The 23,545-nt window shown below is 45.8% G+C and overlaps 1 protein-coding gene across 1 annotated transcript in view; it reads right to left on the bottom strand.

Moving 5' to 3' along the window:
* LOC139278419 (ankyrin repeat and SOCS box protein 13-like) overlaps positions 1-23,545 on the bottom strand; it is a 41,186-nt gene that overhangs the window by 10,708 nt on the left and 6,933 nt on the right. Inside the window, exons 2-3 of the mRNA XM_070897174.1 lie at positions 14,144-14,331; positions 4,671-4,821 (exon numbers count right to left, since the gene is read on the bottom strand). Of these exons, the coding sequence (XP_070753275.1) occupies positions 4,671-4,821; positions 14,144-14,331 (339 nt within the window). The remainder of the gene's footprint in view (positions 1-4,670; positions 4,822-14,143; positions 14,332-23,545) is intronic.

Raw genomic sequence — 23,545 nt, forward strand, 5'->3', positions numbered from 1 at the left:
ATGTACTTTTGATTCCTTCCATTGACGAACATGTTTCAAAGCCATAACGTAGACTCATCTTGACAGAAAATATCAGAGGAGCAGTTGTCATTGTACAGGCTGGTAATGGAAGGGACAGATTTATAGCTTACTAGGCACAGGTCAAGGAGATGAATGATCACGGTTGCGTTAATGGTTTGAACCAGGATGTCATTACCATAAAGACAGATGATTGATCACTTTCTCTGATACTTCGACTCATGGGGTTGGTCCTTGTAATAGAGCTCTCACTAGTGGACTACTGTGGCAATGCAACTACTGATGTAACATAGAAACATAGAAAATAGGTGCAGGAGCAGGCCATTCAGCCCTTCTAGCCTGCACTGCCATTCAATGAGTTCATGGCTGAACATGAAACTTCAGTACCCCATTCCTGCTTTCTCGCCATAACCCTTGATCCCCCGAGTAGTAAGGACTTCATCTAACTCCCTTTTGAATATATTTAGTGAACTGGCCTCAACTACTTTCTGTGGTAGAGAATTCCACAGGTTCACCACTCTCTGGGTGAAGAAGTTTCTCCTCATCTCGGTCCTAAATGGCTTACCCCTTATCCTCAGACTGTGACCCCTGGTTCTGGACTTCCCCAACATTGGGAACATTCTTCCTGCATCTAACCTGTCTAAACCCGTCAGAATTTTAAACGTTTCCATGAGGTCCCCTCTCATTCTTCTGAACTCCAGTGAATACAAGCCCAGTTGATCCAGTCTTTCTTGATAGGTCAGTCCCGCCATCCCGGGAATCAGTCTGGTGAATCTTCGCTGCACTCCCTCAATAGCAAGAATGTCCTTCCTCAAGTTAGGAGACCAAAACTGTACACAATACTCCAGGTGTGGCCTCACCAAGGCCCTGTACAACTGTAGCAACACCTCCCTGCCCCTGTATTCAAATCCCCTCGCTATGAAGGCCAACATGCCATTTGCTTTCTTAACCGCCTGCTGTACCTGCATGCTAACCTTCAATGACTGATGTACCATGACACCCAGGTCTCGTTGCACCTTCCCTTTTCCTAATCTGTCACCATTCAGATAATAGTCTGTCTCTCTGTTTTTACCACCAAAGTGGATAACCTCACATTTATCCACATTATACTTCATCTGCCATGCATTTGCCCACTCACCTAACCTATCCAAGTCACTCTGCAGCCTAATAGCATCCTCCTCGCAGCTCACACTGCCACCCAACTTAGTGTCATCCGCAAATTTGGAGATACTGCATTTAATCCCCTCGTCTAAATCATTAATGTACAATGTAAACAGCTGGGGCCCCAGCACAGAACCTTGCGGCACCCCACTAGTCACTGCCTGCCATTCTGAAAAGTACCCATTTACTCCTACTCTTTGCTTCCTGTCTGACAACCAGTTCTCAATCCACGTCAGCACACTACCCCCAATCCCATGTGCTTTAACTTTGCATATTAATCTCTTGTGTGGGACCTTGTCGAAAGCCTTCTGAAAGTCCAAATATATCACATCAACTGGTTCTCCTTTGTCCACTTTACTGGAAACATCCTCAAAAAATTCCAGAAGATTTGTCAAGCATGATTTCCCTTTCACAAATCCATGCTGACTTGGACCTATCATGTCACCTCTTTCCAAATGCGCTGCTATGACATCCTTAATAATTGATTCCATCATTTTACCCACTACTGAGGTCAGGCTGACCGGTCTTTAATTCCCTGTTTTCTCTCTCCCTCCTTTTTTATAAAGGGTCATGTCTGGCAGTTTCTGCTGGAACTATCTTGTAGAGTGTTAGTGATGCAGTAAGAATATTTCACAGTCCTCCCCATCCCATACCCCAGTTTACGACACCTTTCTTGTATTTATTTGTAAATTTTCCAACAATTTACTAGTTTGGCTCTTTGCAGGGATAAGATCCCCGGCACTGTATTCCTAATATTAATCTATGGATAGGTATTAAGGTCGACTAGAATCTAGTGTTCTCAAGACATTTGCCACCAATTGCTTTCATCTAAACTGGCTATGCTTCATACCTTCTTCTACTTCAATCTAAACTGTTACTGTTCTTTACATGACCATGCTAATGAACAGAGGATTCCATGTAATGCATCGCAGTAGATGGGAGTGGACCATTCAACGAGTATACCTTGATGTTCAAACTAACAATTCCACCTTTCCAGATTTCCCAAACATTGAAGATTAGAATTGCCATTGCTATTCTGCTCCCCAAATCCTTTGAGACATCATCTGTCAATTCTACTTGAATCCAGTTACTTATTCTAGATCCTTGTATGTACTGTATATGATATTTTGTATGATTCAAGACTGAATAGAACAGGCTTGAGGGAGAAGTGATCTTCAAACTTAGTTTTGTCTTTTCTTCTTAAATTAATCAACATTTAATTCTCTTCTGTTTCAGCTAGTAATGTGACACCATTTGTAAAAATCTACACGACGACTTATCAATCTGTATAATCATTCCCATTTCTTTAGTTGCTTGGATCATAACATATTCTTCAAAAAAACGGTTTTGGGGAAAGTGGCAACCTTGATCAGTTCCAGCTGATTGGAAGCCAATCTGTTGGACCTCAGTCCACTCTTGCATCCCTTCACACAGATCTCAAAGAACATGAAGACTATCGGTGTGCCATTGGTATGTAGAGGTGCTATACCGTTTGTACAAGCCAATTAAAACAATGAATTTGCCAACAATCTATTATACTTTGCCAAGTTTGAAATTTGTTCATCGAGAAATATGGGTCAAGGCTCAGGACCCAGTGTAGGACAGCACCAAGGAGCGATGACTAGATACATCAAGTAGCAGTGATTAGGTGATGGCGAGCTTAGACTTTAAAAGCCAGTGTAGAGGATTGAGAGACGCACGCAGTTCACAGTTTCGAAGTCTTGGAAAGAGTAGGGAACTGTCTGACGAATCTTGGTTTCAACGTAGCAAGGATGCAGGATGGAGGAAAAACAAATAAAGATTATATATTTGGAGCTTAGGAGGAATGGGAGGGGAGTGTTCCATTCTTTTTTTGAAGAGTTTTTTCATTCAATCATTTCTAGAATTACCTTATTGGAATGCTGGGTAAAGTTGTGCCCTGCAATGTCCATAATGCATACAATTTCCTTTTTTGGGATTATACATCAATGGCTTGGGGATGAATAAAAGCATGCTTTTTTTATTCAATTCTCTGCTGCCCATATCCTAACTCACACCAAGCCCCGTCACCCCTGTGCTCGCTGACCTACATTGGCTCCCAGTCTGGAAATGCCTCCATTTTAGAATTCTCATTCTTCTTTTAAAGTCAGCGTTTCTGGCCTGGACCTTCCCTACCTCCTCCAGCCCTACATAGAAACATAGAAAATAGGTGCAGGAGTAGGCCATTCGGCCCTTCTAGCCTGCACCGCCATTCAATGAGTTCATGGCTGAACATGCAACTTCAGTACCCCATTCCTGCTTTCTCGCCATACCCCTTGATCCCCCTAGCAGTAAGGACTTCATCTAACTCCTTTTTGAATATATTTAGTGAATTGGCCTCAACAACTTTCTGTGGTAGAGAATTCCACAGGTTCACCACTCTCTGGGTGAAGAAATTCCTCCTCATCTCGGTCCTAAATGGCTTCCCCCTTATCCTTAGACTGTGTCCCCTGGTTCTGGACTTCCCCAACATTGGGAACATTCTTCCTGCATCTAACCTGTCTAACCCCGTCAGAATTTTAAACGTTTCTATGAGGTCCCCTCTCATTCTTCTGAACTACAACCCTCCGAGATCTCTGCGCTCCTCCAATTCCGGCCTCTTGCACATTCCCGGTTTTCAATGCTTCATCAGTTGCGGTTGTGCCTTCAGCTGCCCAGGCCCCAAGCTCAGGATCTTCCTGCCTAGGACGTTCTTGCTATTGAGGGAGTGCAGTGAAGGTTCACCAGACTGATTCCCGGGATGGCAGGACTGACATATGAGGAGAGGCTGGATCGACTGGGCCTGTATTCGCTGGAGTTTAGAAGAATGAGAGGGGATCTCATAGAAACATATAAAATTCTGACGGGATTGGACAGGTTAGATGCAGGAAGAATGTTCTCGATGGCGGGGAAGTCCAGAACCAGGGGACATAGTCTAAGGATAAGGGGTAAGCCATTTAGGACCGAGATGAGGAGAAACTTCTTCACTCAGAGTTGTTAACCTGTGGAATTCCCTACTGCAGAGAGTTGTTGATGCCAGTTCATTAGATATATTCAAGAGGGTGTTAGATATGACCCTTACGGCTAAATGGATCAAGGGGTATGGAGAGAAAGCAGGAAAGGGGTACTGAGGTGAATGTTCAGCCATGATCTTATTAATGGCAGTGCAGGCTCGAGGGGACAAATGGCCTACTCCTGCACCTATTTTCTATGTTTCTAAACCTCTCCATGTTTCTGCCTCTCTCTCCTCCTTCAAGACGCTCCTTAAAACCTACCTCTTTGACCAAGTTTTGGTCACCTGCCCCAACATCTCCTTATGCGGCTCGGTGTCAAGTTTGGTTTGACGACACGCCTGTGAAGCGCATTTTACCTCGTTAAAGGTGCTCTATAAAGGCAAGTTGTTGTTGCTTGGTGTTGAGAGACATTTACCTCGTTTACACAAAGCATGTTTTAATTACGGATCATTAGGAAAGCGTACGGTACTTGTAACTTACCGATCATGCAGGCCTCATGCAACGGTGATGCAGCGAAGAGGAGTGGATTCACCTTTGCTCCATAGTTCAACAGCAGCTTGACACATTCGATACTGCCAGCAGCACATGCATCACAAAGCGGAGTACTCCCATCAATGTTTCTGGCATCGACCTGAGAGACAGAAATGTTTGTTGTAATACAGAATGAAAACGGAGCAGCTAATGTAGCAATTATGGTTAAACCACAAGGAGTGGAACAAAACTGTATGCTTGTAGATCTTATCTTGTGATCACAGTGACACTCTAGAACAGTCATGGTTTACGTAAAGCAATGGGAGGAAGCAAAGGTTGCTGAGATAACACCGGAGACGGAAGAAACTTCAGACAATTGAACAGGATATTGACACGGGTGAGGCCCCCTTTGGTTGAGTGTGTGTTCAGCAAACTGTTTGACAACCCAAGGGTTACAAGATGCCCAACAAAATTAAGCGCAACAAGAATGAGACAATTTATGCTAATTTTTAAAATGAAAAAAAGACTTGCATTTATATAGCGCCTTTCACGACCACCAGACTTCCCAAAGTGCTTTACAGCCAATGAAGTACTTTTAAAAATGTAGTCACTGTTGTAATGTAGGAAACACGACAGCCAATTTACACACAGCAAGCTCCCACAAATAGCAATGTGAGAATGTGATAATGAGCAGATAATATAATATATATATATATATATTTATTTATTAAAAAAGACAAAACTTGATTAGGAACTTTAGCTACCTCTAGGAGAGGTACTGTGAATGGCCTGGACACGATTCCCGAGGAGTTCTTTACACATGAGTTTTCTATATGTGGGACTGGGTGTACTGCTCTATTTGTAATGTTTTGAAATAATAAATTAAGTCAATTGTCAGACGTTTACTGTCTCCATCTTTCACGAATCTGTTATTAAAAGGATAAGGATTATCCAACACACATCATAGTCAAGTAATGAAACTCACTGTGCATATCAGTGGCTGCATGTGCATTGTATGGAAACAGAAAGTAATGCGCTGAATCTGGGCATTTTATTGTACCATGGGTTTCACAATAACATCTCAAATTTAAAAATCTTTTCTGGTTGTCATTTCACATTCCTGTTTGAGCTTGGGCCTCCCAAAAGCATTACCATTTTGGTTTCTTGCCCAGGAATAGAAGCACTGCAGCAACTCGCCAAGGCTTCTTCAGCAGCACCTCCTAAATCCCCGACCTCTATCACCTAGAAGGACAAGGGCAGCAGGCGCATGGGAACACCACCACCTCCACGGTCCCCTCCAAGTCACACACCATACAGACTTGGAAATGTATCGCAGTTCCTTCATCGTCGCTGGGTCAAAATCCTGGAACTCCCTCCCTGACAGCACTGTGCGAGCAGCTTCACCACACGGACTGCAGCGGTTCAAGAAGGCAGCTCACCAGCACCTTCTCAAGGGGCAATTAGGGATGGACAATAAATGCCGGCCTTACCAGCGATGCCCACATCCCGGATCGAATTTTTTTTAAAGATTGGTGTTTCATTGCAATTGTTGAGCACTATTAGAGATTTGAATTAAGCTACTGGTTAGAAAGCTCGCAAGGAGTAATTCAGAGAGTCAATAGATACAGATGAAAATCATTTGGCCTATCATATGTCATCCATCCAGAAACAATCTACAGTCCTCCCTATGACAGCATGCAGCCAGTTCTGAACTTATTCCAGGGTTTTGTCCTGGCCAATATTCATCCCTCAATCAAAATCACTTAAAAAAAAAAAATCACATGATCTGGTCATTATCACACTGCTGTTTGTGGGACCTTGCTGTGTGCAAATTGGCTGCTGCATTTCCGACAGCAGTGACCGCACTTCAAAAAATGTATTTTGGGACATCCCCAGGTCTTGGAAGGTGCTATATAATTGCAAATCTTTCTGGTGCTTGCCCAAGATGGTAAGACCAGATTTACTGGTGGTGGAGGGAACCTAGAGTGCAAAAGAGTTAAGCATCATGATGCACGGTACATCAATAAGCTTCATTTTTCTACTTTGTTGTGTCACACTTATCAGATAAACATGTTTTGATCTTCTGAGCAGCAAGTACCAGGCGCACGCACTTTGCTCGGGGAGATTGCCTCACCCAGTACAAATTCCACGAGTGCTCCCGGAAGTAACCCGATACTTTCAGCAGCTTCAGCAAATGAAAAAAAACAACTGAGGATTGCATCAGTCGGAGTCACTGTGCAGTAAAACCGTTTGACGGCATACGGCAAAACATTTACTGCGTGTAAGGGTCACAGGTCACAGAATCTGAAACAACAGGAAACAAAAAGTTTCCTCCGATTACCATGTTAGTCAAACATGAGGAACATGTAAACACAGGCACGCCAACACTGAAAATCGCCTCCAAGCTGCAATGCAAGTTCAGCCCTTGCAGCTGCTGGAATCAGTGTGAAGCACTGCTTACATCAGGGCAGTGAGCAAACTGCAGTCACAAATTTAGACCATTGCAATCCACTCTTAATTTGAAGTATCTGTATCCAAATTGTGGAAGGGAAGGGGGGAAACCGACTCTCATTGGAATTCCACTGCTTAAGTTGTACCTCTTAAATTTGGATTATTGGCTAATAGTGAATTCAAATTTCTCGATCAAGCGGGTCTTCAACCGTGAAATGTACAGGTCTTATTAAAATTTTTTTAAAAAACAGCATTTGAACGGCGCAGGCCGTTATTAATGCACAAAATGGCCTGCAATGTGTAGCGACGAAGAGATACCCGGTGAATTGCCAATCGCCACAAGTTGCTGGCCGATTGGCGCCACTCCGCCATTAACTTCGCCAAAACGGGATCTCGTTTTTAAACCTCCCTGTAATTTACATGAAGTTGCTGCACTTGCACATTAATTGCCCATTAAGCGTGCCCAAGGCAATGGTAACATAGTGGTTATGTTACTGGACTAGTAATCCAGAAGCCTGGACTAATGATCCAGAGATGCGAGTTCAAATCCCACCACGGCAGCTGGGGAATTTAAATTCAGTTAATTAAATAAATGGGGAATAAAAAGCTGGTGTCATTAATGGTGACCATGAAACTATCGGATTGTCATAAAGACCCATCTGGCTCACTAATGTGCTTTAAGGAAGGAAATCTGCCGTCCTTACCCGGTTTGGCCTATATCTGACTCTAGACTCCAAAAATCAAAGAGCAAGTTATTATATAAATGGAGAACGATTGCAAAGTGCTGCAGTACAGCGGAATCTGAGGGTCCTGATGCATGAAACACAAAAAGGATAGTATGCAGGTACAGCAAGTGATCAGGAAGGCCAATGGAATCTTGGCCTTTATTGCAAGGGAATGGAGTGTAAAAGCAGGGAAGTCTTGCTACAGTTATACAGGGTGTTGGTGAGGCCACACCTGGCATACTGTGTACAGTTTTGGTTTCCATATTTAAGGATATACTTGCTTCGGAGGCAGTTCAGAGAAGGTTCACGGATATGAGGGGGTTGACCTATGAGGACAGGTTGAGTAGGTTGGGCCTCTACTCATTGGAATTCAGAAAACTGAGAGGTGATCTTATCGAAACATGTAAGATTATGAGGGGGCTGCAGAGAGGATGTTTCCACTGATGGGGGAGACTAGAACTAGAGGGCATGATCTTAGAATAAGGGGCCGCCCATTTAAAACTGAGATGAGGAGAAATTTCTTCTCCGAGGGTTGTAAATCTGTGGAATTCGCTGCCCGAGAGAGCTGTGGAAGCTGGGTCACTGAATAAATTTAAGACAGAGATAGACAGTTTCTTAACCGATAAGGGAATAAGGGGTTATGGAGAGCGGGCAGGGAAGTGGAGCAGAGTTCATGATCGGATCAGCCATGATCGTATTAAATGGCAGAGCAGGCTCGAGGGGCTGTATGGCCTATTCCTATTTCTTATGTTCTTATGTAGCTAACAGTGCATGCCGTGAGATGCCCCGCTTCAGCAAAATCTGAGCCCTTAATTCAAAAATCAACCCAATGGTCAACATCAGGTGCTTAGGTGGCTATTCCCCCAGGGGCAGAATGGCCATATGGGAAATCAGGAGATTTCCAGAATGCCTCCGTGAATAGTTCCTTAGCGCTGTATTATCGGGCAGGGTTGAGAGAAGTAATCCCAGAACCTGGGGCCTAAATGGTTGAAAACACGGCCACCAATCATAAATCTTGCATGTAACGTGGGTAACATCTCAAGTGTACCAGAGCACAAAAGAAAAAGCGGGACGCTTTTCTGATTGGCACAAGTTTCCTACAAACCCAGCAAAAAATACTTTAACGCCAACAGAAGAAAGACTTGCATTTCTATAGCGCCTTTCACAACCACCGGACCTCTCAAAGTGCTTTACAGCCAATGAAGTACTTTTTGAAGTGTCGTCCCTGTGGTAATCATCATCATAGGTGTTATGTATGTAACTATGTAATACTTGCCACCAGAGGGCGCGACTGTTGGAGTCCTAATGGTCACCTACACAAATGTGCAGGGCTGGTATAAAAGGTTGGCTGCCATGTTGTTTAGGTATTCTGGAGTTGTAATAAAGACTAAGGTCACACTAAGTTTAGCTCACAGTACTCAGCCTCGTGGAGTTCTTCGATACACAATAGGCAGTCCCTCGGGATCGAGGAAGACTTGCTTAAAATGAGTCCCTGGGTGGTTGAACAGTTGAATATGAGAACCACAGTCCCTGTCACAGGTGGGACAGTTAGTCGTTGAGGGAAAGGGTGGGTGGGACAGGTTTGCCGCACGCTCTTTCCGCTGCCTGTGCTTTATTTCTGCATGCTCTCTACGATGAGACTCGAGGTGCTCAGCGCCCTCCCGGATGCACTTCCTCCACTTAGAGCGGTCTTTGGCCAGGGACTCCGAGGTGTCAGTGGGGATGTTGCACTTTATCAGGGAGCTTTGAGGGTGTCCTTGAAACGTTTCCTCTGCTCACCTTTGGCTCGTTTGTCGTGAAGGAGTTCCGAGTAGAGCGCTTGCTTTGGGAGTCTCGTGTCTGGCATGCAGACAATGTGGCCTGCCCAGTGGAGCTGATCAAGTGCTTCAATGCTGGAGATGTTGGCCTGGTCGAGGACGCTAATGTTGGTGCGTCTGTCCTCCTTGTGGTAATGTAGAAAATGCGGCAGCCAATTTGCTCACAGCAAGCTCCCACAAACAGCAATGTGATAATGACTAGATAATCTGTTTTTAGTGATGTTCATTGAGGGATAAATATTAGACACCGGAGACAGCTCCCTAGCTCTTCTCCAAATATTGCCTTAGAATCTTTTATATCCACCTGAGAGCAGATGGGGCCTTGGTTTAACGTCTCATCCAAAAGACTGCACCTCTGACAGTGCAGCACTCCCTCAGTACTGCACTGGAGTGTCAGCCTAGAGTTTTGCACTCAAGTCCCCGGAGTGGGACTTGAACCCGCGACCTTATGACTCAGGAGGTCAGAGTGCTACCCGCTGGGCCAGGGCTGACCTAATTCAGTGTCTGAGCGTATCTCCCACAAAATTCTTTCCAAATCTCTGGTCTGTTTGCCCTGTCTTTTCTCTCATAATTCCTATGCATTACACCGCGTTTTGCAACTGAACAGGAAATTCAACAGTTTAAAAGAAAAAAAAGAACCAACCTTTGTTCTTTATTGTAAAACTCGACTCCTGGCCAACCAGTACAACTAGTTCTGATGGAATCTCAACGACCGGAAACATTAACTCTCTTTTTCTCTCCACAGATGCTACCCGACCTGCCGAGCATTTCCAGCATTTTCTGTTTTTACCACAGCTATTTTTACTAATCGCTCTGAATTACTTAAGGAAGGATATACTGGCTCTGGAGGGGGTACAGAGACAATTCACTAGGCTGATTCCAGAGATGAGGGGGTTACCTGATGAAGACAGATTGAATAGACTGGGTCTTTACTCGTTGGGAGTTCAGAAGGATGAGGGGTGATCTTATAGAAACATTTAAAATAATGAAAGGGATAGACAAGATAGAGGCAGAGAGATTGTTTCCACTGGTCGGGGAGACTAGAACTAAGGGGCACAGCCTCAAAATACGGGGGAGCCAATTTAAAACCGAGTTGAGAAGGAATTTCTTCTCCCAGAGGATTGTGAATCTGTGGAATTCTCTGCCCAGGGAAGCAGTTGAGGCTAGCTCATTGAATGTATTCAAGTCACAGATAGATAGATTTTTAACCAATAAGGGAATTAAGGGTTACGGGGAGCGGGCGGGTAAGTGGAGCTGAGTCCACAGCCAGATCAACCATGATCTTGTTGAATGGTGGACAGGCTCGAGGGGCTAGATGGCCTACTCCTGTTCCTAATTCTTATGTTCTTATGTTCTAAATGCTCCAGGTCACAAGGCACCTTGATCAGCACATCTGCAACAGCTGCCAAACAAGATGCATCCACTCGGCCCGCAGTACACACAAAATATATTTCACGTGGCACCACTTGCCAGATCTCCGCTCAGATTAAGGCTGGGTGGAATCCAATGCATGCACAGGTTCATGAGAAAGATCTTGTTCACATTCATGGCCACTATTTATGCTCGTTAATATTTAATCCAACGCTTGGCATAAAGATTCTGAAGGGACGACCTTGAAACAGGAATGAGGTGATACACATCATGATTCAGCAACCAGTTTCCCTGCAGGTATAGTCATTGATTCATAGAGCTCGTTCCTCATGTAGACCTTCCCCTCTCCCCCCACCCTTGCAAGGATGCTGACTCATATGCTAGGGTTTGAGGTGTGCTGCAGAATAACAGTGGCTGTCACGTCTCACTCGCTCAACTTGCTGAAGCCGCTCACAGAATTTGTACTGCGTGAAGATGGCCAACACAGAAACAGGCCATTTGGCCCGACCAGCCCCCGTTGGTTTTTCAAACCATTTGCTCGAATGGCGAGGGGAAAAAAAAAAAAAATCACATTTACCCACCTTGCTTCCATATCCCTTCAACCCCTTTTCCTTCAGCAGACATTGATGCGGAGATTCAATATTGCCTCCAGTGTGCCAGTGCAGCTTTTGGCTGCCTGAGGAAAAGAGTGTTCGAAGACCAGGCCCTCAAATCTACCACCAAGCTCATGGTCTACAGGGCTGTAGTAATACCTGCCCTCCTGTATGAATCAAAGGCATGGACCACGTACAGAAGACACCTCAAGTCGCTGGAGATATATCACCAATGATGTCTCCGCAAGATCCTGCAAATCCCCTGGGAGGACAGACGCACCAACATCAGTGTCCTCGCCGAGCCAACATCCCCAGCATTGAAGCACTGATCACACTCGATCAGCTTCGCTGGGCAGGCCACTTAGTTCGCATGCCAGACATGAGACTCCCTAAGCAATTGCTCTATGCGGAGCTCCTTCACGGTAAACGAGCCAAAGGTGGGCAGAGGAAACGTTACAAGGACACTCTCAAAGCCTCCCTGGTAAAGTGCAACATCCCCACTGACAACTGGGAGACCCTGGCCGAAGACCGCCCGAGGTGGAGAAAGTGCATCCGGGAGGGTGTTGAGCTCTTCGAGTCTCAACGCCGCGAGCGTGAAGAGGTCAGGCGCAGGCAGCGGAAGGAGCGTGTGGCAAATCAGTTCCACCTCCCCCTTCTCCCGACAAATGTCTGTCCCACCTGTGACAGGGTCTGTGGCTCTTGCATTGGACTGTTCAGCCACCAAAAGACTCACTTTAGGAGTGGAAGGAAGTCTTCCTCGATTCCGAGGGACTGCCTATTATGATGATGATTTCCTTCAGCCACCTAGCCTAGCCAATCGTGAATGTTGACACAGACTGTGCCTCAACCACTAATCCTGTAAGTGAATTCTACATCCTCTCAACACGGTGTGTGAAGTTTCTCCTGCTGCATGTTCTAAACCTCCTACGTTTAATCGTGTATCCATGGCCCCTCATCTTTGACCCCATCAACTATTGGAAACACTCTGCTTCTATCTACCCCGACCCATCCTTTCATAATTTTAAACACTATTATATCGCCCCACAATTTGCATTATTCCAATGAAAAAAAAGACCTAATTTTTCCAAGTCTTTCTTTGTATTTGTATTCCCTCATACCAGGCAATATCCTCCTAAATCCGCATTGTACTACTGGAACAAATGATCTGGCCTTTGATGCCCAGGAACCCCAGAATGTTTATCTGGTGAAAGAGCAACGTGGCGTTGCGTTGCGTTGCAAGTGGCCAATCCTCCAGGCAGCGAGTGTTGGCTGGACCACAATCAAGTCAAAACTAATCTGGCCCTTGCCCGACGTTCATGCACACACACTTTTTAAATTGTGCTTCAAGAGCGGGATCTCTGGCTAACTTTCCGCTTCCTAACCCAAGAACACGGCATACAATTGTAGCATTAGCATTAACCAGGGACTGAACCTGGGCCTTCTGGTCTTCACAGCTTCAGTACCACACCATGTGATGGATTTACTCACTTCAGATGCTGTAGGCTATAAGTGTTGGGAAGTTCTTCCACTCTGGAAAGCAGCATAGCCAGAATTACCTATTGGATTTCTTGGTGACCATCTTATATTGATGGCCTCGAGTTATGCTCTTCCCCACAAGTGGAAACATTCTCTCTGTATCCACTCTATCAAAATCTTTCATAAATTTAAAGACCTCTTTTAGGTCACCCCTCAACCTTCTTTTTTCAAGAGAAAAAAAAAAGAGATCCAGCCTGTTCATCCTTTCCTGATATGTATACCCTCGCATTTCTGGTATCATCCCTGTAAATCTTCTCTGCACCCTCTCCAGTGCCTCTATATCCTTTTTATAATATGGCGGCCAGAACTGTACGCAGTACTCAAAAAGTGTGGTCTAACCAAGGTTCGATACAGGTTTAGTGTAACTTCCCTACTTTTCAATTCTATACCTCTAGAAATAAACCCTAGTTCTTGGTTTGCTTTTTTAAAAATGGTCTTGCTAACCTGTGTCACAACTTTTAGTGATTTGTGTATTTGTACTCCGAGATCCCTTTGTTCCTCTACCCCACCTAGATTTGCACCCTCCAAGCAATAAGTGACCTCCCTATTCTTTCTACCAAAATGTAATGCCTCATATTTATCGGTGTTGAACTTCATTTGCCAATGATATGCCATTCTGAACATTCCTCTCATGTTCTTCTTATGCTCCAAATACTACATCCTACACACGCTTTCTTCTTCCTACATCCTCACTATGTTGAAATCGAGATTACACAAATCTTGCTCTTTTCCACGACCTCCAAGTCTTGACCTTCCTGACCCTTCCCTTCATCTTACAAGCTACAAGTGTTCAAAACGCAATCTTGGTTTCACTTAACTGCAACATCTCGCTTTGCCTGGTCCTCTCGCCTACCTTTAGTGATGTTCTGCCACTACAAGCCGCAGCTCCTTTTACTCAGGTTTCTCAAAAAAAAATACCCCCAATGTATTTATTGAGGGAACACCACAAACACACAACGGCATTGAATGAGCCAGAGTCCAGACTGTACCTGTGCTCCTGCAGCAAGCAGCATTTGTGCACATTGGATTTGCCCACGCAGACTCGCCTCATGCAGCGGGGTGATGGAGTCCACGGTAACTAAGTTCACGCAGGCTCCACTTTCAATCAGTTGCTGCAGCTTAAAGATCTGGTTTTGTTTGACTGCTTCGTGCACAGGTGTTCGGTCAGCCCAAAAACCTAAAGAAGAAAATAGATGTGAAGTAAAGTCACTCGTTTTTTAAAAAAAAACTTAATGTTTTTCTGTAACACAGCCTCTATCTTTTCAGCAAGATCTGGGCCATTATGCAGACTTCACTGTTGCTGTTCCTTTCATTGGCTTCCTTTACTGGATGGAAAAATACAGGGAAGACTCCTCCATGAATGACTTAAGTCAATTCAGTCAACAACAACAACTTGTATTTATATAGCGCCTTTAACGTAGTGAAACGTCCCAAGGCGCTTCACAGGAATATTTTGAGATAAAAAAATTTGACACCGAGCCGCAAAAGTACAAATTAGTACATAGAAGTATGTTTTAAGGAGCTTCTTGAAGGAGGTTAGAGAGGCGGAGAGGTTTAGGGAGGGAGCTCCAGAGCTTGGGGCCTAGACAACAGAAGGCACGGCCACCAGTGGTTGAGTGATTTTAATCAGCGATGTTCAAGAGGGCAGAATTAGAGGAGCACAGACATCTCGAGGGGTGGGAGGAGGTTACAGATATAGGGAGGGGGGAGGCCACGGAGGGATTTGAAAATACTGATGAGAATTTTGAAATCGAGGCCTTGCTTAACCGGGAGCCAATGTAGGTAAGCGGGCACAGGGGTGAGCGGGTCTTGGTGTGAGTTAGGACATGGGCAGCCGAGTTTTGGATCACCTCTAGTTTACGTAGGGTGTAATGTGGGAGGCCAACCAGAAGTGCGTTGGAAAAGTCAAGTCTAGAGGCAACAAAGGCATGGTGAGGGCTTCAGCAGCGGATGAGCTGAGGCAGTGGAAATAGGCGGTCTGAGTCATGCTGTGGATATGTGGTCTAAAGCTCATTTCAGGGTCAAATATGACGCCAAAGTTGCTAACAGTCTGGGTCAACGTCAGACAGAAGTTGGGGAGAGGGATGGAGTCAGTGGCTAGGGAACGGAGTTTGTGGCGGGGACCGAAATCAATGGCTTCAGTCTTCTCAATATTCAATTGGAGAAAATTTCTGCTCATCCAAAACTGAGTGTCGGACAAGCAGTCTGACAATTTAGAGACTGTGGCGGGGTCGAGAGACGTGGTAGAGCTGGGTGTCATCAGCGTACATGTGGAAACTGACACTGTGTTTTGGGATGATGTCGCCAAGGGGCAACATGTAGATGAGAAATAGGAGGGGGCCAAGGAGAGATCCTTGGGGGACACCAGAGGCAACGATGCAGGGGTGGGAAGAGATGCTGTTTGCAAGTGATTCTCTGGCTACGATTAGGTAGATAAGAATGGAACCAGGCGATTGCTGTCCCACTCAGCTGGACGATGGTAGAGAGGCGTTGGAGAAGGATAGAGTGGTCAACCCTGTCAAAGGCTTCAGACAAGTCAGGAAGGGCAAGGAGAGATAATTTGCCTTTGTCACACTCACTAAGGAAGTCATTTGTGACTTTGAGGAGAGCCGTTTGGAAACCAGACTGGAGGGATTCAAACATGGAATTGTGGGAAAGATGGACATGGATTTGGGAGGCGACAACATGTTCAAGGACTTTGGAGAGGAAAGGGAGGTTGGAGATGGGGCAGTAGTTTGCAAAGGGTTGAGGGTTGTTTTTTTGAGGAGAAGGGTGCTGATGGCAGATTTGAGGGAGAGGGGAACAGTACCTGAGGAGAGAGAGCCATTAACAATGTCAGCTAACATGGGCGCCAGAAAAAGAAGTTGGGTGGTCAGCTGTTTGGTGGCAATAGGGTCAAGGGAACAGGAAGTGGGTCTCATGCACAGGATGAGCTCGGAATGGAGAGAAACAGGAGAAAGATGTGTATTCAGGGCTAGGGCAGGGGGGATCCTTGGAGGATGGTTGGTCTGGTGATATGGGGAAGGGAAGAGGCAGAGGCGGCCAAATGAATGGTCTCAATCTTAGAGACATAGAAACATAGAAACTAGGTGCAGGAGTAGGCCATTCGGCCCTTCTAGCCTGCACCGCCATTCAATGAGTTCATGGCTGAACATTCAACTTCAGTACCCCATTCCTGCTTTCTCGCCATACCCCTTGATCCCCCTAGTAGTAAGGACCTCATCTAACTCCTTTTTGAATATATTTAGTGAATTGGCCTCAACAACTTTCTGTGGTAGAGAATTCCACAGGTTCACCACTCTCTGGGTGAAGAAGTTCCTCCGCATCTCGGTCCTAAATGGCTTACCCCTTATCCTTAGACTGTGACCTCTGGTTCTGGACTTCCCCAACATTGGGAACATTCTTCCTGCATCTAACCTGTCTAACCCCGTCAGAATTTTAAATGTTTCTATGAGGTCCCCTCTCATTCTTCTGAACTCCAGTGAATACAAGCCCAGTTGATCCAGTCTTTCTTGATAGGTCAGTCCCACCATCCCGGGAATCAGTCTGGTGAACCTTCGCTGCACTCCCTCAATAGCAAGAATGTCCTTCCTCAGGTTAGGAGACCAAAACTGTACACAATACTCCAGGTGTGGCCTCACCAAGACCCTGTACAACTGTAGTAACACCTCCCTGCCCCTGTACTCAAATCCCCTCGATATGAAGGCCAACATGCCATTTGCTTTCTTAACCGCCTGCTGCACCTGCATGACAAAGAAGTCCTTGAGCTCCTCGCACTTATTGTCGGAGGTGAGGGTGGAGTCTGGGGAGAGGGGCTTTAAAAAGGCAGTGGAGAATAGAACTGAGGGTTATTTTTACATTCCAGAATGATTCTGGAACAGCGAGTGATTTTGGCCGACGAGAGCAGGACCCGATACCGCTTTATGTGGTTCAGCCAGATCTGGCGGTGAATGGCCAGACCAGTTGCCTGCCACGTCTGTTCCAGTCTGCGTCCCTTGGACTTAAGGGAGTGAAGATCGGGGCTGTACCAAGGGGAACGGCCAGGGTGAGAGCAAGTAATTGTTTAAACAGGGACTAGGGCATCAAAGGTGGTGGTGAGGGTGTGATTGAGCTGATTGGTAGTTGCAGAAATGTCCTGGTGAAGGGAGGGCCAATGGCTGGACAGTTTGGAGTTGATAAGTGCAGTGATAAGTGGAGTTGATAAGTGCAGTTGTAAGAGAGTCGGGAGAGTTTTTTTTTTTCCCAGAGGCGGACACAGAAGGAGGTAAGTTTTGGGGAGGGGGGGGTTGGAAAGGGGATGTGGGTGGAAAGTAATATGAGGAAATGATCAGAGATGGCCTTATCTGCGATTGACACAATGGTACTCCCACAGTGCTGTTAGGGAGGGAGTTCCAGGATTTTGACCCAGCGACGATGAAGGAACGGCGATATATTTCCAAGTCAGGATGGTGTGTGACTTGGAGGGGGAACATGGAGGTGGTGGTGTTCCCTTGTATCTGCTGCCCTTGTTCTTTGTGGAGTGATGAGGTAAAACACTCGCCTCGCCACAGAATACTCAGCCTCAGACCTGCTCTTGTAGCCACAGTATTTATGTGGCTGGTCCAGTTAAGACTTGGAAAGAATTGAGAGAGATAAAAGTTAATAGTGGCTTTGTAAGGTATTCAATTCCCTCTATATAATCTGCCCATAACACACCCCACCACTGGCCAGGCAGGCAAGGAGAGAGAGAGAGAGAAAGGAGAGAGGGGTGAGTGCTTCACATGTGAAGAATGGTCACACAAAAACAAAAATACTGCAGATGCTGGAATAAAAACAGAAGATGCTGGAAATCTCAGCAGGTCAGGCAACATCTGTGGGGAGGAAGCAGAGTTAACGTTTCGGGTCGATGACGCTTCCTCAGAACTGGAGTGTGGTCGAAAAGAACACATTCTTAACAAGCACTGAACGGGGGAAGGGAAGAAAAAACAAAAGGGAAGGTCTGTGATAGGCTGGAAGACAAGAGAGATTAGAGAGACAAAAGGGATGATGGCCCAAATTGAAATGGTAATGCCAGGAGTTAGAAAAACATAGTCAAGATAGGGTGTGAATGGCGGGATAATGACCAACTGCCATTAGAGACAAGGAGAAAAAAAGGAAACAGGCTTGGGGGGGGGGGTGGAGGAGGGGGGTGAGGAGCCAAAGATTGGCAGGGGTTACACTCTGAAATTGTTGAACTCGATGTTGAGTCCAGAAGGCTGTAAAGTGCCTAAACGAAACATGAGGTGCTGTTCCTCGAGCTTACGTTGAGCTTCGTTGGAACAGTGTAGGAGGCCGAGGACAGAGAGATCAGAGTGGGAATGGAGCGGGGAATTAAAGTGACAGACAACCGGAAGCTCAGGGTCACACTTGCGGACTGAACGGAGGTGTTCCGCAAAGCGGTCACCCAATCTACGCTTGGTCTCCCCAGTGTAGAGGAGACCACATCGTGAGCAGCGAATACAGTACAGTAAATTGAAAGAAGTACAAGTAAATCGGTTTCACCCGGAAGGAGTATTTGGGGCCTTGGACAGTGGGAAGGGAGGAGGTAAAAGGGCAGGTGTTGCATCTCCTGCACTTGCACGGGAAGGTGCCGTGGAAAGGGGAGGTGTGCTGGGGGGTGACTGTGGAGTGGACCAGGGTGTCGCGGAGGGAGCGATCCCTTCGGAATGCTGAGAGGGGAGGGGAGGGGAAGATGTGATTTGGTGGTGGGATCACGCTGGAGAAGGTGGAAATGGCGGCGGATGATCCGTTGAACGTGGAGGCTGGTGGGGTGCAAGGTGAGGACAAGGGGAACCCTGTCATGGTTCTGAGAGGGAGGGGAAGGGGGTGAGAGCAGAGGTGCGGGAAATGGAACAGACATGGTTGAGGGCCATGTTAACCACGGCGGAGGGGAATCCTCTGTTGAGGAAAAAGGAAGACATGTCAGAGGCACTAGTGTGAAAGATGGCGTTGTCAGAGCAGATGCGACGTAGATAGGGAAACTGGGAGAATGGAATGGAGTCCTTACAGGAAGCGGGCTGGGAGGACGTGTAGTCCAGGTAGCTGTGGGAGTCAGTGGGCTTATAGTGAATACTGGCCGAAAGCCTATCCCCAGAGATGGAGACGGAGAAGTCGCGGAAGGGAAGGGAAGAGTTGGAGATGGACCATGTGAAGGTGAGGGAAGGGTGGAATTTGGATGCAAAGTGAATGAAATTTTCATGTTCAGAGCGAGAGCAGGAAATGGCGCCGATACAGTCATCAATGTACCGGAAAAAGAGGTGAGGGAGGGGACCCGAGTAGGACTGGAACAAAGAATGTTCCACATATCCCACGAAAAGGCAAGCATAGCTAGGACCCATGCAGGTTCCCATAGCAACACCTTTAATTTGGAGGAAGTGAGTGGAGTTAAAGGAGAAGTTGTTCAATGTGAGAACAAGTTCAGCCAGGCGGAGGGGGGGGTGGCGGTGGATGGGGACGGGTTGGGCCTCTGCTCGAGGAGGAAGTGGAGCGCCCTCAGGCCACCCTGGTGGGGGGTGGAAGTGTCGAGGGATTGGACGTACATGGTGAAAAGGAGACGGTTGGGGCCGGGAAACTGGAAACTGTTAAAGTGACGGAGGGCGTCGGAGGAGTTGCGAATGTAGGTGGGAAGAGAGTGGACAAGGGGAGAAAAAACAGGAGTCGAGATAGGACGAAATAAGTTCTGTGGTACAAGCAGGTACGAGTCAGGCAGACAAAAGCGTTGAAAGTGTTAAGAGGAGGAAAGCAAGAGTGAGTGTTAGAGAGAGGGATCGAGAAACAAAGACAGTCTCCTGACCCTTCCCTGACTGTTCCTGTGCCGTGTGCCAGAACGGCCAGAAGCCATGGTTCTAGTTGTAACCAATAACACAGACAGACCAAGGTCTCAAATTGAGGTTCTGTAAAGGAGGTTTCAGGAATTAGAAGATAGTTTAAAGAGCAGCAGCTTAACAGTAGCAATCTCAGGATTATTTCTGGCGCTATATGATAGTAAGTATAACAACAGGAACAACTTGTATTTATATAGCGCCTTTAACGTAGTAAAACATCCCATGGCGCTTCATAGGAGCGATTATCAAACAAAAAATGACACCGAGCCACATAAGGAGAAATTAGGGCCAATGACCAAAAACTTGATCAAAGTGGTGGGTTTAAAGGAGCATCTTAAAAAGGGGGGAGAGAGGTAGAGAGGTTTAGTGAAGCAATTCCAGAGCAGTCTAGGCAGCTAAAGGCACGGCCGCCAATGGTGGAGTGATAATTATAGTGAGGTAAAGAGGTCAATGCATGGCTGGCATGATGATGTAGGAGGAAAGGATTCAGATTCTTGGATAGGACGAGAATCTTAAAATCAAACTAAAACTCAAGAACTAATAATTAATAATAATCAAGCATAGAAAATAGGGGAAGCATTGAGAAAGGATAAGGAGGGGTGTTAGAGAGAGAAAATGAGTGTGAGAGAGCGAGTGAGTGAGTGCGTACACACAAAATGAAGGGCGTGTACAAGAGTGTGGCTGCAAAAGTAAATGTCAGACAGGTCGGGAGAAAAACAACAGGAGCCAGCGAAAATCTGATGGGAAAGGAGAGGGATGAGCAAGGAAAGTAAAAGAAAAAGAGACAGCAAGTGGGTGAAAGAAAAAGGTGGAAATAACAGTTAGAAAAAGGAAAGATGAAGCAAGGAATGTAAAAGAGAGAGAAATTGAAAGAGTGAGACAGAGATAGATAGAAAGTGAAAGTCAGAGTGAAAATGAAAGTTCAGAGGGAAAGCTGAGGACTGACTATATCCTCTCCATCACAAAGACCTGCATATTGTCCAACTTCACCCCCGCCTCACTACATCTCCTGTTGTAACCCTCATTCATGCCTCCAGATTCGCCCTCCAATCCTCCACCCATCAACTTCAGCTCATTCAAAACCATACTACCCATATCCTTTCCCACATCTAGATCTACATTGACTCCTGGTCCCCGAGTGTTTACATCACTTTTTCTATCTCCACTTTTTCTAGCACCTCTTTCAGTGCTACAAACAGCCCCCGGAACTGCATTCCTCTGACTCTGATCTCGTGTGCAGAGGTAGGAGGTTGGGACGAGGGAGGGGAAAGAGAGCAACAGGAGGGGCCGGTGGTGGGGGGAAGGAAAAAGAAGAGAGCAAGGTGGGGAGTGTTGTAGAGCTCCACCTAACGGACTACTGATATAATGCACCTACTAATGTATTGATAATAAAGGGTTATGTGGAAAAGTCACATGATGACAGTTTCTGTTAAGAGCCATCTTGTGTAGTGTGTTTGTTTGTTAGTGATGTCTTAAAGATATCACATATTGGTGACGTAGGATAGGATTTTTGGATTCCCTAGCTGATATTTTTGTTGGTGGATAATCCTGCCAACCGACAGAGAGACTTTGAGAGGTTCTTTGTTTTGCAGAACAGCTAAAAATCCGAGGTAAATTTCAAGCACACAGAGACCAGATGGCTGCGCCTATGGAAATAATAGGGCACTTGGGTGAGTCCCATCATGACCGAGACTCTTTCGGAATGTATGTGGAGTGGCTAGAAATGTTTTTCATCGCAAATAGTATTGTCGAAGACGCCGTGACGAAAACCATAACTGGGTGGTTTTAGAAAGGAAACGGGCTATTTTCTTGATTGAAGCAGGCCCCGAGGTGTATAAAACCCTGAAAAATGTGCTTGTTCCCGCAAGCCAAAGGACACACCACTGATGGAGATTCTCAGCACTACAGTTCTGAGCCCCGGGAAATTGTTGAAAGTTATCGTTTTGAGGCACAAAATCAATTGAATGACAAGGGTATCAGCGAGTACATTGTAGCTTTAAAAAAGCTATCCATTCACTGTCATTTCGGAAACGTTCAGGACCGAGCATTGCGTGACCACTTTGTTTGTGGGTTGAAAAATGAAGTAATCAGAAGGAAATTGTTGACAACCCCTAATTTAACTTTTGATTTAGCTTGTCAGACAGCTATGTCGATGGATATGGCTGACCGGTACTCCCGAGAATTTCATTCCATTTCCAGTCATCAGACAACCGAGGAGAATCATCTGCAGGTTAAAAGTAAAAGGCCGTTGTGCCCCAAGGCCTCAGCAACTGGCCACGGTAACAATACATTGAAGTTGTGCTATTAGTGCCTGGGACAACACATTGCTCAAAGCTGTCTATATGTGAAGGCAGAGTGTTTCTGCTGCAGGAAAACTGGCCATCTTGCGAAGGCATGCTGACTGCAGAGTAATCTGACTTTCAATGCTAGAAATAGAAATTGCCAGACACTACATAGCATTGAAGACAAACAACAGGATGAGGAGTTTCTGGACATACACGTTATCAAGAGCACAAAGATATCTCACAGAGATTCGCGAAGTGTCGTCATCCAAGTAGACATTGCAGAAACCTGGATACCCATGGAAATCGACACTGGTGCATCCGCGAGTGTAATATCAGAATAGTTATATCTCGACGAGTTGCGTGATTTTCAACTGAAGAAATCGAAGCTAGAACTGCGAGGCTACTCAGGAGAGCAAATCCCTGTTGTAGGAAGTATCACCATACCAGTGAAATACAAGGATCAGTTTCAGAGCTCGCCTCTCATAGTAATGACAGGAGACAAGCCTGCCTTGATAGGTAGAAATTGGTTGGGATCACTGAAGCTGGATTGGAATTATATTGTGTGTGGGGAAACAAAATTTTCATCGAAAGACGATGTCATCAAGCAGTATCCGAAGGTGTTCTGCAAAACAGACAGTTCGATCCAAGACTTCAACGTGAGTGTCAGAGTGCAGAAGGACGCAAGACCAGTTTTACTGCTAGCCATGTCCCGTATCATATGCACTCAAGGTTGAGCAAGAACTCAAAAGACTAGGAACTGAGAATATTAAATCTAAGGTAGAAGTGTTCCATTTCTCATACATTGATGAGCTGCCAGTCACAGCTGAAGAGCAACCAAACGTGACCCAGTTATGTCAAAGGTGTATGATTACATAGCAAATGGATGGCCAAACCAGGTGTCAGAGAAAGATATTCATCCATACTTCATTTGTAGGAGTGAATTGTCAGTGGATAAAGATTGTATCATGTGGGGTGTAACAGTAGTAATCCCAAAGGTACAAATTGTTCGGAGATACTCATGACTAGCACCTGGGAATGTGCTTGACCAAGAGCTTTGCACGCAGTTACTTATGGTGGCCTGGCTTAGATAAAGTAGAGTACATCGTTTGGCATGTTGTACACTGACTATCTGTGCGCAAGAAACCACCATCTGTACCATTTCAGCCATGGAAATAGCCTCCCAGGGTGTGGCAACGGTTACATGTAGATTTTGCTGAGCTAGAAGGACAGCAATTGTTCATAGTGATTGACAGTCATTCGAAGT

This window comes from Pristiophorus japonicus, chromosome 13 (genome assembly GCF_044704955.1).
Source record: "Pristiophorus japonicus isolate sPriJap1 chromosome 13, sPriJap1.hap1, whole genome shotgun sequence".
NCBI lineage: Eukaryota > Metazoa > Chordata > Chondrichthyes > Pristiophoridae > Pristiophorus > Pristiophorus japonicus.